The sequence below is a fragment of the Durio zibethinus genome, chromosome 21 (assembly GCF_047325235.1).
Source record: "Durio zibethinus cultivar Kanyao isolate XHJ-2024 chromosome 21, ASM4732523v1, whole genome shotgun sequence".
NCBI classification, from domain to species: Eukaryota; Viridiplantae; Streptophyta; class Magnoliopsida; order Malvales; family Malvaceae; genus Durio; species Durio zibethinus.
The window spans coordinates 22033648-22051705 of NC_143182.1; the positions used below are offsets into that span (position 1 = coordinate 22033648).

General features: G+C 29.9%; 1 protein-coding gene across 1 annotated transcript; it reads left to right on the forward strand.

Annotated features, from left to right (window-relative positions):
* Positions 1 to 15024: 15024 nt before the first annotated feature.
* Positions 15025 to 18058, forward strand: LOC111305795 (proline dehydrogenase 2, mitochondrial-like). The gene is made up of 4 exons (XM_022903605.2): positions 15025 to 15644; positions 16712 to 17357; positions 17462 to 17702; positions 17804 to 18058. Exons 1-4 carry the CDS (start codon positions 15087 to 15089, stop codon positions 17901 to 17903), a joined length of 1545 nt encoding a protein of 514 aa, XP_022759340.2. The 5' UTR covers positions 15025 to 15086; the 3' UTR covers positions 17904 to 18058.

Here is an 18058-nt window from a genome sequence, read left to right on the forward strand (position 1 = left end):
AAAGAGCTCATCGAGGTTTGTACTTTCCAAGTTTTAGTGCATGCAAGTTCAAAAACATCTTGATGAACAAAGCAAAAAATTTTTAAAAATAGAATAATTTAATTATGGATTAAAAGCTCAAATAAGTGATCTCACAATAGAAAAAAGCATAAAAAATTTTTAAAAAATTCAAAATAATATTAAAAAATATATATTCACCTCTCTTGAATGACAACTCACCAAATCTTCATCTTTCTTGTCTTTTTTCTTGGGGTCTTTGGCTAGGCCTTTGTCTAGGAGGCTTCGATGCTCTTTGTGAATCTAACATTAAGATTGAGACATTTGATTATTTGACTTTACTCGAGAGTAAAAGGGATTTGAAAAAATAAATGGAAAAGGGAATAAACTTATAGAAAAAAAGAAAGACAAAAATTACCCTCCAATCGTGTTACTTTACATATGTTATAGATTTATCATATTAAAATTTATTCAAAATAATATTAATAATATTATTTTATATTTAAAATTTTAAGTTAAGATATCATATATCTTATATAAATATATAAAAACCAAAACCTCTAACAAAAATATGTTATGGATAGTCTACATTTTGACATGTGGACAACCTAAAAAATTGACATGTGTTCAAAATTAATTATGCATTTAAAATTTAAAATTTAAAATTTAATGATAAAAATAAATTTAATTTAATTTAATTTTAATTTAAATTTAAATTTAAAAAAATGACCAAGCAAATCAATTAGCATAATTCTCGTTACATATAGTAATATTTAAGAAATCAATACATTTATAATTTAGATAATGAATTTAAATTTTGTTTTCATTTATATGTATAAGATAATTGAATTTCATTTGGTATTGGAATAATTGAAATTTAGAAATTGTTAATCCCATCCAAGACTCATTTTTGTAAGTCATCCATATTTGTTTAGACATTCCTTTGCATACCATATCCTATTTTCTTCATGATAGTAACCATTCACTATGGTATTTGAGATCATTTCAAATTTAAAATTTAGAATTTAATGATAAAAATAAATTTAATTTAAAATATCTTATTTCCATTGTCATAACGCCTAGATCCGAGGATCTATCACTAGACATTGATTTTTAGGAATCGCCACCAATCTTTTTTTATCTAGGTGCGATTGGCCACCTAAAGAATCTGTCCTTTTAAGGAATACTTAAGTTTAAGGGTCCTTAAAAGAATAGATTCAGGTCTACTAACCAGAACAGGGTTCGGGAGTTCGGTTACGTGTGAGGAAGGTTATAGCACCCTCACAACGCCCATCAAAAGATGGTACCAACATAATTTTGTGTTATCCAATAAGCCTTAAAATTTTACCAAGTAATTAATTGTTTAAAATTATTCTCGATTGACTCTAATACTTTTAGCAAAAAATTGAGAAAATCTCGTCACCTCAAGAATATGCAAGAAAAACTACTGTTTCACTTGCAGAGGCTCCATCGTCGGATTATTTAAAGAAAAATCAAAATAGAAAGGAAGGAAAGGATGATTGTTCTTGTGTAGGAAAAATTGATACTTTCAACTTCTCCCAAAAAATATTTTTTTGAAATTTATTTTTAAGAAAAATTGATATTTTCAACTTTTCCCCAAAAATATTTTTTTGAAACTTTGATTTTCAAGGAAAATTGATACTTTCAACTTTTCCTCAAAATTTTTTTTTTTTTAAACTCTGATTTCCAAGAAAAATTGATACTTTCAACTTTTCCCTAAAAATATTTTTCGAAAATTTTGATTTTCAAGGAAAATTAATACTTTCAACTTTTCTCCAAAAATATTTTTTAAAAATTTATTTTTAAGGAAAATTGATACTTTCAACTTTTTCCAAAAAATATTTTTTGATCTTTATTTAAAGGAAATAGAACAAAATAAAAGTGAAAATAAATAAAGATAAAAAAATAAAGAAAAGTAAAACAAAAATAAAAATAAGATAAAGTAAAAAATATTAAATAAATCTAATCTAATAAATAAAAAAATATATAAACAAATAAATAAAAAAATTCTAAAAAAAATAAAAAAAAAATCTGGAGTTGCTCGGCTCGGCTCAAGGAAGAAAAAAATGGCTCGGAGAAGCGGCTTTGGAGCTCGGCTCAGCTCGAAGGGGGGCAGACACGCGTGGGTCAGATAGCGGGTCGATGCTCGGGTCGGGTCGAATCTCGACAAAACACGCGGATCCTCTGGGTCACTTAAAGCCAAAACGACGTCGTTTTATGGGGGGTATAAAAGGCTCTTCCCTCTGTTTTTTGGCAGAACGCTCCTCCCTTCTCTCTCTCTTCTTCCTTTTTCCTCTCCTTTCTCTCTAAAAGGTCGAAGAACTCCGGTTGAAGATTCACCGGATTCTGAGATTTGTCATCGAAATCTGGGTTTTTTCGTCGAAAGTTGGTCGGTTTCTGGGATTCCTGGCTGAAAACTGGGCAGCTCACCGAAAACTTCAAATTTGGCCGAAATCTTCACCGAAAAATTCAACCGAAATCTGAAATTTTTCAGAAATTCCCAAAAAAAAAAATTTCAAAAAATTCTCAAAAAATTTTTGATGATTCCTAAAACTTTTCTAAACCTTTTCTTAGCCTTCTATACTCTTCTCTACGCTTTTTCCTCTCAAATCAGTAGCTCTGGCTCACTGTTTTCTTCTGTGTGTCTTTGCATCTGTTCTAGGGGTCCTTTATATAGGGATTGATCATGAGTTTTTGATCAATCCCAATTCCTCTTTGGACGGAAATTCAATCTTTGAATCTAATCTGAACTCTTCTGATTGAATTCCCATTTACAGTGAGATTCTTCAACTTTCAATCACAGCCATCAAAAAAAGAGAAAAAAATAATCAGATAATCGAAAAATCAGATAAATGAATAAAATAAAATTAACATATAATTAAAATCAGATAATACATAAATATTAACATGAAAAAAAATAATAATAAAGATATATACATATTAATAAATACATAGATCTAAGGTAAAATAATAATAATAAAATATATATATACATATATAAACTAATAATAATAAAAATGTAAAATACAAAATAAAAATAAATTAAAAAAATAAAAATAAAATGAAGAGAAAAAAAAAGAAAAAAAATACAAACTTACCCATTTGGACCAGGCCCAATTGATCCGGGCCTGGACCAAATTGAGTATCTACAGCTGCCCCTCTTTACACATTTTCTATAAAACAGAAATTACGCAAAGACGTAGACACCCAATCAAATCCCAATTCGACCCTTTTTACTTTTTTTTTTTTTTGTTTTTTTGTTTTTTTTTGTTTTTACCAAAGCTCCTCTAAGCAGAGGCTCAACGACTTTGAGAAAGTAAATTGTTCCTCTAAACAGAGGCACCACGACTTTTGAAAAGTAAATTGCTCCTCTAAATAGAGGCACCACGACTTTGAAAAAGTAAATTGCTCCTCTAAACAGAGGCAACGAAACTTTGAAAAAGTAAATTGCTCCTTGACAATCATGTCCAAAGGAGTTGAAAGTTGTGTTTGAAGGAATTTCAGGAGATTATGCCCAAAGGTCTTATAAATCAACCCTGATACCAAAAGACATCCTATTTCAAGGATTAGGAACTTACCTGACAAGTTTTTTCTTAAACTTGCAAAATATCTTCATATCTGTCTTCTCTATGTGGGATGTTGGAACACCCCTGCTTCTTGAATTTATACACTATACTTTCTTGAAAGTAATGTATGCTATGCAAATGCATATGAATTTCAATGCATGCTATGCAAATATTGGCCAATTAATTCCTGTTCAATGTATGGTACTCAAGTTTCTCAAGCTCTTTTTCTAGGCATCAAGCCCTCTGATTCTTCAGAGATCCAATTACACTGCTCTTCTAAGATCGAACCAGTGTAGCTCTTAATTATCTTTTTCACTCACATTCTTCCTTGTTCAATTTCTCAATACTTTGGAATAAGCTTCATCAATCGATCATCACTTGACCATCATTCAATGAATTTCTCAGCATTAACAAATTTCAAAATAAGTTCCATCCACTATCACTGGGTCATTACTCATAGGTGTCTCAGCATTAGCCATTCCAAAACAAACTTTGTCCACTGATTATTCTCATCATTCAATCATAACTTGCAAGTCATATCGACCAATTCATCCTTATACTCATCACTTGGTTATATCACTTTTCAAGATTTACCCCATCATGTTCTTCATTTTATCACATCATATATCTTTTCGAATCATCTCTTTTAGGTTTCTGCCATCATCTTAAATTTCTTTTCAAATGAATGTAAGATTCTTTTAAACACATATTCATTCATTCATTATCATTTTAAATCTTGACAAATACAATGCAATCAAGCATTTTCTCAATTCATTCTAAGGGTGTAACAATAAGAGAACACAAAGTGAATTATGGTAAAGATAATCAATGAAGATCTATTTTGGTACAAAACAAATGGGAAAGGAGATAAATTAGATACATGTCATTAAGTTGGTATTCCAAATGATGAATATTCAGATAATTCTCAACATTAATCTAGGATTCTTTTTCAAAAACTCATTCCATTTACTGTTGAAGTCATCTTGAGCTTGGCGAACTTTGTCCCAATCTTTGAAAGATCTTCAGATGTCTTTGATCTCCATTCATGTGAGCCATTTGACCTGGATCTTTTTTTTTTTTTACCAAAATCACCCTTTCAGGTTTTCAATTTGAATATCTTTTTTCATTTTCTCATTTTTTCTTCTTTTTTTTTCTTTTTTTTTTGTATTTTTCTCATTTTTCATCCATTGTTGATATCTTTCATACATCAAACTTTAAAGCAATGTAGCATGATTTCATTGCTTCATCATGAGCATACCTTTGCTCAACATATGACCATTCAAGTTGAGTATTCACACTTGATCTAAATGGATTTTTCAAGGTTGTAACGTAGGCCAAAGTGAAGGGTCATAAAAAAAATAGATATAATAGGCTCAAAACATGTATTAAAAAGGTTCAAAACCAAATGATCATTTGATACAACTTGGCATTTTTCCCTACTACTTTTTTCTTTCCTTACACAAAAGATTTTCATTACTTTACCCCAAGTCATGTGTGGCATTTTTTTTATTTTCTTTTTTTTTTAGACCTTTTATGAAATTTTTTTCAAAAATTACCCTCCAGTGTAGAAGGTGATCCTTGATTAGGATTTTTCAAAAAAAAAAAATCATAACAGGCTCAAAAGGGGTAGCAATAAATGGTTTTTTGAATGGTAAAAAAAATATGGCCATTTTTCATCTCAATTGTGAATACCTTTCTTGAACATCATCTATTGAACAAAGCTCATGAATCTGTATAAAAGATTACACATCTTTAAAACATATATATTTCACCTCCGGTAACAACCTATTTTTGCTCAAATCATCTTCTCATATTAATATGGATGAGTTCTCAAAATTAAATCCCAAAATTATTGTTATCATTGTCTAAATATTCATCATCTGAAATTTAAAAATGGGAATGTAAAGTTATGAAAGGTAACAGAGCACGGAGTAATGGTCAAGAGAAAGAGAAAAATGTAATGAAATGCATTAACTTGGCTTTATTAAGATGATAACAAGTGAAATCATATTGCAAAAAGAAATCTAACAATCACTCGAAAAGAAATCCTACAATGACAAAAGAAACCTTCAACCAGCCTTATCTCCATTCTTTAAAATTATCCCCCTATGCGATCAGATGAAGAATCTCTATTGACATCTTGCCCCTTAATTCATTGTGACTCTCTGGACCCTTTCTGTTCTTGACTTTCACTCAGAACGCTAACATTAGGTGTTGTTGCTTTCTCTTGATCAAAACTTACCATTCTATCATTGATCAACCGTTACACCTTATACTTTAAAGCAGTATAATTTTCAGTAGAATGGCCAGTAATTCCATAGTGATAGTCGCAGTGGGCTGTAGGATCATACCACTTTGGATAGGGTGGTTTAAGCGGCTCTACATGGCTGGGGGTAATCAAATGGCTATTATAAAGCTCTCGATATAACTCTGTATAAGTCATAGGGATTGGATCAAATACAGGTTTTTCTCGAGTAGTTTGTTGTTCTCGTGAACCACTTGATGGGTTAATAGGGCGAATTTGGGTTCTTACAGGAGCTTGAATGTTAAGGCTATATGTAAGATCTTGAGGACTAAAAATTGATCGGTATGTGGATGAATAAGGTGATTGTGGAACTAACTGGTATGGGTAGGATGAGGCATTATTCACAGCAGGATAGTATGGAGAGTAACCTTAGGATGGATAGGGTTGATAACCCCTGAATTGTTGTCTATCAAAGCTCACAGCTTGAGCTTCAGCTTCTTTCTTTTCTGATGTCTTCTTGGTTTCTCCTCCTCTCAACTTGCCATTTTTTATGACACTTTCAATAATTTCTCCAAAGATTACCATGTCAGTGAAATTTTTTATTGCATTCCCTATCATCTTTTCATAATAAGGAGATTTTAAAGTGCTAACAAACAGTACTGTGGTCTCTTTCTCCGTCAGTGGAGGTTGTACCTGTGAAGCTATATCTCTCCATCTCTGGGCATACTCTTTAAAAGACTCATTTGCCTTTTTCTCCAGATTCTGTAAAGATAAACGATCAGGGGCCAAATCGATGATATGTCGATACTGATCGATGAAATCATATGTCATATCGCTCCAAGAGCGAATGCGGGTTCTGTCTAGTTGAACATACCACTTAGTCGCTGAGCCTGTAAGGCTATCTTGAAATACATGCATCAAAAGTTTTTCATCATGAGCATGAGCTGCCATTTTTCGACAATACATTATGATGTGAGTTTTGGGGTATTTTGTATCATCATATTTTTCAAACTTTGGTATTGAACTTCTGGGGAATAACCACATTTGAAACTAGGCAGAGCCCAACAGCATCAACTGACCCATAAAAGCTAAATCCTTCCACAGCCCGTAACCTTTGCTCTAGCATACTAATCTTGGAGCTTTTCTGAACTTCTACTCTTATCTTTTCTTTCTCCTTCTCTTTTAAATCATTTAAATCAGGAATTGGTTCTGTTGTCTTTTCAGTAAAGACAAGATTTATATAACTATTATACTACCCTGGGTTAGAAGTTGATGGCATTCCAGGATATGTTGGATATACGAAGTGTGGTGGCAAGATCTCTTGAGCAGACTGGGCTTGAGGTGGGCCAAAACTTTTAGGGTACAAAGGGTCAGCCACTTCTTGTAAATGAGGAACTTGTTGGCTTGTATTTTTTGTAACTCTTTTTCCTTTATTCATATTATTAAGAGCCTCCAGAATCTTGCTTAGCTCACTTTCAATCTTCTCTTGTGCTTTTTCTATCTTTTCAAATCTATGAGAACTTTCTTCCTCCATTTACCTTGCTCTGAATCTTGTATTGTATCGATGGGCAGGGTTTTCACTAGATGGAGCTATCCTTGGACATTGAGTACCATATTTATGATTAGAAGTGTTATGCTATGCTTTATGTATGATGCTTTGATGCACAAATGAAATGCACATTTTCCTGAATGAAATCTAGTATGAAATAGATGCAAATGATTGTGTTAAAACATGATCATGAAAATAATGCAGATGCATAAAATCAGACAAACAATATAGTTAGTTTCATGGATGAAATTAAAATGATGCTGATGCATAATATTACATATGATAATGAAAATGATGCACAAAGTTAAACAATCAAAATGATTAGATAAACACCCTTTTTGTGTCTTAATTTCAGGGTATATCTATCATTAGGTAGAAAGGGCTCTATCCTAGGTTTAGGCATTCTTAAGGTTCACTAAATGTGGTTTTAAAGTCAAAGTCTAAAGGTCCTCAAATTGTTCCTTATATCCTTGTCCATCACATACTAGTAAGGCACCCTAATCCTCACCCATTACAGGCTACAAGCGAAAAAGGTGCAATTTGAGTGGGAGTATTTCGCTAGCCACTACGGAGGCATTAGACCTCACGAAAGCAATAGGTACTTTACTCCCTTCTAGAGGGACGGAGCTAGGGTGTAGAGCTCATGTTATGCACATGTACATGAATGACATAGTTAACAAAGCAAATAAACATGAATGAATAATAACACATATATACAAAAAGGTTCAATTTTATTAAGCTTTTGGATAACACAAATTATTTGCTGGCCTGACTCTCAAGGTCCCCAGCGGAGTCGTCAAGCTGTCATAACGCCTAGATCCGGAGATCTATCGCTAGACATTGACTTTTAGGAGTCGCCACCAATCTTTTTTTATCTAGGTGCAATTGACCACCTAAAGAATCTGTCCTTTTAAGGAACACTTAAGTTTAAGGGTCCTTAAAAGAATAGATTCAGGTCTACTAACCAGAACAGGGTTCGGGAGTTTGGTTATGTGTGAGGAAGGTTATAGCACCCTCACAACGCCCATCAAAAGATGGTACCAGCATAATTTTGTGTTATCCAATAAGCCTTAAAATTTTATCAAGTAATTAATTATTTGAAAATATTCTCGATTGACTCTAATACTTTTAGCAGAAAATTGAGAAAATTCCCTCACCTCAAGAGTATGCAAGAAAAACTACTGTTTCACTTGCAGAGGCTCCATCGTCGGATTATTTAAAGAAAAATCAAAATAAAAATCAAAATAGAAAGGAAGGAAAAGATGATTGTTCTTGTGTAGGAAAAAATGATACTTTCAACTTTTCCCCAAAAATATTTTTTTGAAATTTATTTAAAAAAAAAAATTGATATTTTCAACTTTCCCCCAAAAATATTTTTTTGAAACTTTGATTTTCAAGGAAAATTGATACTTTCAATTTTTCCTCAAAATTTTTTTTTTGAAACTTTGATTTCCAAGGAAAATTGATATTTTCAACTTTTTCCTAAAAATATTTTTCGAAAATTTTGATTTTCAAGGAAAATTGATACTTTCAACTTTTTCCAAAAAATATTTTTTGATCTTTATTTAAAGGAAATAGAACAAAATAAAAGTGAAAATAAATAAGGATAAAAAAATAAAGAAAAGTAAAACAAAAATAAAAATAAGATAAAGTAAAAAATATTAAATAAATCTAATCTAATAAATAAACAAATAAATAAAAAAATTCTAAAAAAAACAAAAAAAAACCTGGAGCGGCTCGGCTATCGGCTCGGCTCGGCTCAAGAAAGAAAAAAATGGCTCAAAGAAGCGGCTTTAGAGCTCGGCTCGGCTCGAAAGAGGGCAGACACGCATGGGTCAAATAGCGGGTCGACGCTCGGGTCAGGTCGGATATCGGTAAAACGCGTGGATCCTCTAGGTCACTTAAGGCCAAAACGACATCGTTTTGGGGAGTATAAAAGGCTCTTCCCTCTATTTTTTGGCAGAACGCTCTTCCCTTCTCTCTCTCTTCTTCTTTTTTCCTCTCCCTTCTCTCTAAAAGGCCGAAGAACTCCGGTTGAAGATTCACCGGATTCTGAGATTTGTCACCAGAATCTGGGTTTTTTCACCGAAAGTTGGCCGAAAGTTGGTCGATTTCTGGGATTCCTCGTCGAAAACTGGGCAGCTCACCGAAAACTTCAAATTTGGCCGGAATCTTCATCGAAAAATTCAAACTTCGCCAAAAAATTCAACCGAAATCTGGAATTTTTCAAAAATTCCCAGAAAAAAAAATTTCAAAAAATTCTCAAAAATTTTTTAATGATTCCTAGAACTTTCCTAAACCTTTTCTTAGCCTTCTATACTCTTCTCTATGCCTTTTCCTCTCAAATCAGTAGCTTTGGCTTACTGTTTTCTTCTGTGTGTCTTTGCATCTGTTCCAAGGGTCCTTTATATAGTGATTGATTAAGAGTTTCTGATCAATCCCAATTCCTCTTTGGATGGGAATTCAATCTTTGAATCCAATCTGGACTCTTCTTATTGAATTTCCATTCACAGTGGGATTCTTCAACTTTCAATCATAGCCATCAAAAAAAGAGAAAAAATAATAATAATAAGATAATCAAAAAATCAGATAAATGAATAAAATAAAATTAACATATAATTAAAATCAGATAATACATAAATATTAACATGAAAAAAAAAATAATAATAAAGATATATACATATTAATAAATACATAGATCTAAGGTAAAAAATAATAATAATAATAAAAAATATATATACATATATAAACTAATAATAATAAAAATAAAAATAAATTAAAAATGTAAAATAAAAATAAAAATAAATTAAAAAAATAAAAAAAATGAAGAGAAAAAAAAGAAAAAGAAAAAAAAATACAAACTTACCCATTTGGACCAGGCCCAATTGATCTGGGCCTGGACTAAATTGAGTGTCTACATCCATTATTATAAAAACATTCAATGATTCTTATTAATATTTTTTAAATGATTAAATGACTAAAATAAATTAAGCACCAAATCAAGAATAATAGTACATTAAATTGAGAGTAATTTATGCTTGATAATTAGAATAGTCAAGTATAATGTGTATTCAATATACTTGAGAGAAATGAAAAAAAAAGATTGTAAAATTAATGTAATAATGATAAAAAATTAAATTTTTATTAAATGATAATTTTTATACATTCCATAAATTACTCTCATTACTTCCATTTTTTGTTTTTAGTTAACTTATTATAATAAATATTAAATACCTTGAATACCTTATTAATTTTATACCTGATATAATACAAATATATAAAAATCAAAGCATTCAACAAAAAAGAAAATATTCAATGTCGATGTTCTATTTTTTACACGTGTACAATCATGAATAAACGTTATAATAAACACCTATTTTTATTTCAAAATGTGATTTCTTTTTATTGTTTTTTAATATTACAATTTGCTTTTTAGCAAAAATAAAACCTAATTTGCTTTTAGTTTTTGGAATAATATTAGTATAATATACAAATATGTTGATATGCCTTAAAAATTAATCTAAACATTTCATACACGATATAAAATTTTTAGTTTAACTAATCTAAATATGTTTATTTTATCTTTATATTTAATTTTTAGTTTATTTTTTAATGAAGTAATTTATAATTTTTATGTGCTAATATATATACGTGTGCTATATGATTAATATTGACTACAAAATTTTACTAACTTTTCTAATTGTTAATAAGTTGTTATCAGGAACATATTTGATTTCAAATACCATAGTGAATGATTACTATCATGAAGAAAATTGGACATGGTATGTAAGGGAATGTCCAAACAAATATGGATGGCTTACACAAATGAGTCTTGCATGGGATTAACAATTTCTAAATTTCAATTATTCCAATACCAAATGAAATTCAATTATCTTATGCATATAAATGAAAACAAAATTTTAATTCATTATCTAAATATAAATGTATTGATTTCTTAAATATTATTATAAGTAACGAGAATCATGCTAATTGATTTGCTTGGTCATTTCTTTTGAAAATTCAAAACAAAATTGAAGTTCATATTAATCACTTAACATACAATCTCTATCAATTACCTTTAACTAAATTAATTGGTATCTTTTAAGTTTGAGAAATGCAATAAAAATGTGTTGGCATTCAATGGAGTAAATTGAACAATAAAGATAGTAAATTATTGTATTACTCGAGATTTGTTATTTACCCATCAATAGGCTTTGATAGTTTGAAAAAATGGATCCAATAATAATAGATTATGTTAATAGGCCCAAAGTTTTTAAGAGTAAATTTGTTTTTTAAAAATTAAAGTAAAAATCAAGTTTTCATATAGTGTTAGTATTGATCAAATCGAGTGTTTTTAATAAAGCAAAATTAAATAAATATTAAAATCTTTCAAGAGTTTAAAAGTTAAAAATTGATTTATCTGAATGATTTATGTAGTAAATATAATATTATAATCATTTTCTTATAAATAGCCAATGTTTTTTATTGTTATGAATAAATTACAATTTAAGTTACAATTAAAATTTAATTTTTCATTATTGTTTATGCTAAATTTATCAAAATTAAATTCCATTCTTAACTTTTTAACATTCAACATTGACACTACATGAGAATAGGAGTTTGCTTTGATGTATTACTATTTAATAATTAATACTAACAAAATTTTAAATTTAAATTATTATCGAAAGACTAAATTTAATTTTATATATTGTCTTTTTAATATTATAATACTACATTAAATGAAAGATTTCTTTTTTATCTCATGAGAAAAGCATTTGTGTTACTTCCAATTAATTAATTCATATAAAAAATATTTTAAAAAGTTATTATCTATCAACTATTTGACATTTGAACAAAAACTTATAAAATTTGAAAATTATTTAGTTATTAAATTAATAACTATATGCTTTTTATAAAAAAATTTATTAATTTCATTATCTTATTTATTTAATTTTTTTCCTACATTAAATCAGTACTATGTACTCTTGATTTAATTTTTCTATTATCTAGTATTTTATATTTATAATCTAGCCTTAAATATAATCTTAAAATATATGTTAAAATATATGTACATATCATCAACAAGAAAAAGTGTTATGTAATAAATGTGTTTGCTAATAAAATCTTTTAATTTTATTATTTAATAATTAATTGACAAAGATAAACATAAGTGATTTCACTACAATTAAATTATTAGATTTTTTTTAACATATAAAAATAAAATTTTAAAAATTAATTTTAACATATGTTTTCTAGATTATAAATTCTTTTAGCGTTTTTGTTTGATTGATGGATTCATAAAAATTAAAATAATTTATTTTAAAATGAGTGATTGTCCAATCATGAATTAATGTTATATTTTTATGTTCTTTATCACACATTTTACACTAAAATCCAAGTCTCTTCTTTTAATTTTATGTTACCAAACCTAATAAATAGGTTGTTAGAAAAATAAAAATAAAATATTCTTTTCAATTTTAAATGAAATTTTGTATGGAAAATTTTTTATATTTTGATTTCAGATTGAAATAAATACAAAATAGCATATAAATTTAATTTAAAAAATATAATATTATCATATTAAATTTAATTAATTAAAATAATTTTATAAAAAGATAAAAATCTCGTGCATCACAAGGATCACAAACTGATTTATATAATATATGAAAATAAATCTAATTTACTTATATATTTATATACAATAAATATGTATTTTATTTTTACTTAAATCAAAACTACGTAATTCTGATTTATTGCTTTACAAAAAAAAGCCATAGAACAGAGGTAGAAATGAAATTAGGACAGGGTTTTGTGTCTCACGAAATGAAATGGTGTGTTTCATTTCATTTCCAAAAGTTAGTTCCAAAAGTTATGTAGTAGCATGAAAGTTTCGTGTAAGCTAAACTATTTCCATCCTCAAATATGAGATGACAGCTGATGCTAGACTGATGTGGAAGGCACACTCATTCATTTATTATTAGTCAAAAGGAACAAGATACCAAAGCTGATTGTGAAAGGCATGTATTTGAAGAGTTGAACCAGCATTCCCATTCGCCAAATGAAAATAATAATGGTAATATAAGGGCTTGAAACTAATGAAATGTGGCTAAATTTCATGGATCACAAAAACAGGAATAAATTCGTTAAGAACTGACTGAAGATAAAAGAAGTTATATATATTGAAATTTGAATCATCACTCATGAACTACGCTATCACCAATTGCGTAACCTACTTTGTCAATCAAATCAGAAGCATAAAACTTGGGAACGATTGGTTGAGAATGATAGTACTTTCTTAAATAGTGCCAAGCATAACTTTCTCTTCTAAATGTATTTTATGCATATCGCATTCGTGAAGGCAAAGAGTACAAGGAGAGAATCCAAAAAAATTAAGATCAAAATAAAATATATATACTTGAGAAAGCCTAAACATTCGTTCGGATGGTCTATCCTACCAATCAAAATCTTCATTTTTGTCAAAAAAGTGAAAAATCAAATAATTCACAACACAGGCACAAAAAATATTATAAAAAATATATTTTTTATTTTTTATTAACATAAATTATAACTCATAATTTTTATATAAAATATAATATTAATATATAAATTTTCATTAATTTATGTGACGTAAGTATTTAAATTATCAAATTTACTTATAATAACGAACAAACACTTTTCTAAAATATATAATTTTTACTTGTGAGGGAGTATTCAAATCTTTATTTTTATTGGTAAGGGAAAGTATCAACATCAAAGAAATGGAAACTTGGAATCTCGTGATTTCATTTTGATTCCTTAGAGAACCCAAACGATCATCTTCCCAAATATTGCATTTCTTTCCTTTTTTTTTTTTTTTCATCCATCATTAATTTACAAATAAAAATAATAAACAACTCTTTTAAAATTAGAAGAAAATTTAACTTATACAGTATAATTTATTTTGAATTTTATATATTTTATATATTTGATTTTAATAAATTTAAAAAATGATGGAGACAAATAAAAATAAAATAATAATTTATTTTTATTTTTTAAATTTATTAAAATTAATAATTAAAAATATGTAAAATTAAAAAAATTACAATATACAAATTAATCCTTTCTCTCAAAATTATATTATTTTTAGTAATAAAAATTAATAGATCCATACCATATTTTCCATATAATTATCAATAAATTTAAATAAAATTAGAGTTTTAAAACGTCACATCTCAAATTTCAGACAACATAGAAGAATAGTTATGAAAGTCTATTGTCTCATCTCTTCAAAGTGGTCAAATATTAAATAATTTTTTTTTAATTTAATTAATTTATATAATTATTTTTGAAATATAATATTTACTCGTTTTAAATTTTAAATCTTATAAATATTTTTTTATTTGCAAACCGTATGGAATCTTTTATTTTAAAAAAAAAGGTTCGAACATTGTCAGCTTAAATGGATAGATTTTGCATTCTTAGTCATCAGCATGTCAAGCTGTCTGTCCTTTTTAATAGCCTACTTGTCCTATTAATCTTCCTTAAATTAAACTAAAGGTTTAATTTGAGTTTTACTGCACCAAAATTACCAAGTTACAGCGTTTAAATAATTTAAATTTACATCTTTTTTTGCCTATATATTCCCATCTTGCTCCGACATTTTTTCATAAATTTTTCTTACAGACAAAACTAATTAAAATCTCGAGTGTCCGTCCTGTCCCTCCCTTCTATGGCAACAAGGCTTCTCTCACCAAAGCTCCTCAACAACCTCCGCTCCTTCACCAGGCCTCTTAACTCTACCTCCTCCGCCTCCATCACCGCCGTCTCACCCCTAAATTTCGACGAAAAACCTGAACCCGCCATCGCCCTCGAGAAGCAGCCAACCCATAATCAACCTTTTACCACAAATCTTGACCTTGATGATCACCAAAAGCTTTTCGCTTCAGTTTCTACCTTCAAGCTTTTACGTTCAGCAGCCAACCTTGGGTTGGCCGCTAATGAGCCTTTTGTCGATTTTGGCATGTGGGTTATGAATTCCAGGTTCATGGAAACAAGTTTGATACGTGATATTATATTGAAAACCGTAAAACATACGTTCTTTGAACATTTTTGTGCCGGTGAAACTATGGAGGAGGCTGGGGATTGTATAAGGAAAATCCACCAGGCTGGTTTGAGAGGGATGCTTGTTTATGCCGTTGAGCATACAAGCGATAACAGAGGTTGTGATCGGAATTTGGAAGGTTTTCTTAGGAGTGTTGAATTCGCCAAGTCGCTTCCGCCTTCTTCTGTAAGTTCTAGTTTCATTGGCCATAACCAACTTTCTTGACCTGGTCAAGTTTTCATTTTCTTTTTTTCGTTTTTCAACATAATAATTTCCAGAAAATACAAAAAAAAAAAAAACCTTGAATTCAATGGTCAAGCCTATAATTTGAGTTTTGAGCTATTTAAATGGAGATTAATACTCTCCCAACACGTAAACCTCAAATTCTAATATCTTCCCCCTTAAAATTCTCTGTTTTGTTGATGTATCCTCACGTGATCTTTATTTGGTGGAGGTGGTCTGGCACAAATACTGGTAATGGAAGGTTGTAGTCAAGGATAGGATAGTCATGAATTCGATTTAACTCGATAAGTTCATATAATTATTTTTAAAAAATAATATTTAATAAATTTTATATTTAAATTTATTGTTTGTTAACGTATTTACAATTCATTATTTTATGTTCAAGTTGCGACTTCATCCGTAAATATATATATATATATATATATAAAAGGATAGTCATTATAATTTTTCAGCATTTTATAAGAAGTATATATGTTGAAGCAATCTAATTGAATGTTCTTTTTTTGTGGCACGCCGGGGAAAAGATTCCAACGATTAAGGAATGGGAATGTTCAATGATTCTCTAGGAATCCATCTTGAGTTTAAAATTTAGGAATTGAACTTTCATTGTAATGTCTCTGTCACCGTTAGCTTTCCAGCTAGATTCCAGCTGGGAAAAGTTCGGAGATTTGTAAACCGTGTTGAAGGAAAACTGTAGACAAATTTCAGCAGCCGCCATATCCTTGTTGAAGAGTTGCAAGGATTAGAAGGAATGGCTTAAATAAGTTTCTGTTGTTCTTATCCTGCTGGAAACATAGGATTGATTATAATTCTCTTCCTTAATCTCCACAAGAAAGTTCCAAGAAAGCCACTTGAAAATGAATGTCTTTGTTCACTTGTATGATATAATTGGTTAGACAAGTAAAACACCCTTGGTCTAAAGAACTGAATACAACTTCTGGTAAACTTTAGTAAAGTTTTGTACTGAACAAGATCTTCCTTTTGTTTTTCTCTTTTTCCTGATTCTACAGGTGAGCTTTGTCATAGCAAAGATTACAGCAATATGCCCCATCCGACTGCTCAGGAGAGTTAGTGACTTGCTGAGGTGGCAATACAAGGACCCTTTTTTCAATCTTCCATGGAAACTCAACACTTTTCCAATTTTCTCAGACTCCAGTGCTCTATATCACACACTCGAAAAGCCTGAACCACTAACTCCACAAGAAGAGTTAGATCTTCAATTGGCCCACCAGAGACTTCTAAAACTCTGCCAAAAGTGTGTAGAAGATAATGTGCCTTTAACAATTGATGCTGAGGACACATCACTACAACCTGCCATTGATTACTTTACATACTCTTCAGCAATCATGTACAACCGAGATGATAATCCCATTGTTTACGGGACAATTCAAGCATACTTGAAAGACGCAAAAGAGAGGTTGTTTATTGTAGCAAAAACTGCAAGAAATCTGGGAATTCCAATGGGTTTCAAACTAGTAAGGGGTGCTTATATGTCTAGTGAAACGAAATTAGCTTCTTCCTTAGGCTACGATTCCCCAATTCACAACAGCATTCAGGAGACACATGCATGCTACAATGCTTGTGCTTCTTTTCTGCTTGAGAGAATTGCTGATGGCTATGGTGCAGTTGTTCTTGCAACTCATAATGTTGAGTCAGGTACGGTATTAACTCTAAACTTTCATTCCCGATAATGTCTAATGCTATTGCTAGACAAGATTTCGCAAGACAGGTTTGATGACTAAAATGCCAATGATCAACAGGGCAACTAGCAGCATCGAAAGCACGCGATCTAGGGATCCAGAAGGGAAATCAAAAGCTTGAATTTGCACAGCTATATGGAATGTCAGAAGCACTTTCTTTTGGTTTGAGAAATGCAGGGTTTCAAGTTAGCAAGTATTTACCATATGGACCTGTAGATGTGGTAATGCCATACCTTCTAAGGAGGGCTGAAGAGAATAGAGGACTACTATCCACTTCAAGGCTTGATAGAGCACTCATGGGGTAAAATCTTTTTAAGTTTTTAGGAGCAAAGGTTCAATGTAACAGTAAAGTGAAATGAGACTGATCACTCTTTTCCTTTTCCCTATCTTTGTTTTGTGCAGGAAGGAGTTGAAGAGAAGACTAAAGAACTTGCAATTTGCCAAGTCAGAGATGGCATCTGCATCTCCGAGTAGCATGAAGGTAGAAATAGGCACACAGTGAAAGCTTTAACCTGGTGGCTCAACAATGGCTGTTGGGGATGCTATATTGATCTTATCAGAAGGCAATTTCTGCCAAGAATGTAGAAAAATAAACCAGAAATATTTGTAACCTTGGCGGACCGCCCATATAAATGAAATTTCATATCTCTAATCTCA

Excerpts from the sequence above, each read along its gene's own strand:
- LOC111305795 (XM_022903605.2), top strand. The coding sequence starts at position 15,087 with ATGGCAACAAGGCTTCTCTCACCAAAGCTCCTCAACAACCTCCGCTCC. Across the intron at positions 15,645-16,711 it reads AGTCGCTTCCGCCTTCTTCT|GTGAGCTTTGTCATAGCAAA; the intron begins GTAAGTTCTAGT and ends CTGATTCTACAG. Across the intron at positions 17,703-17,803 it reads CTTGATAGAGCACTCATGGG|GAAGGAGTTGAAGAGAAGAC; the intron begins GTAAAATCTTTT and ends TGTTTTGTGCAG.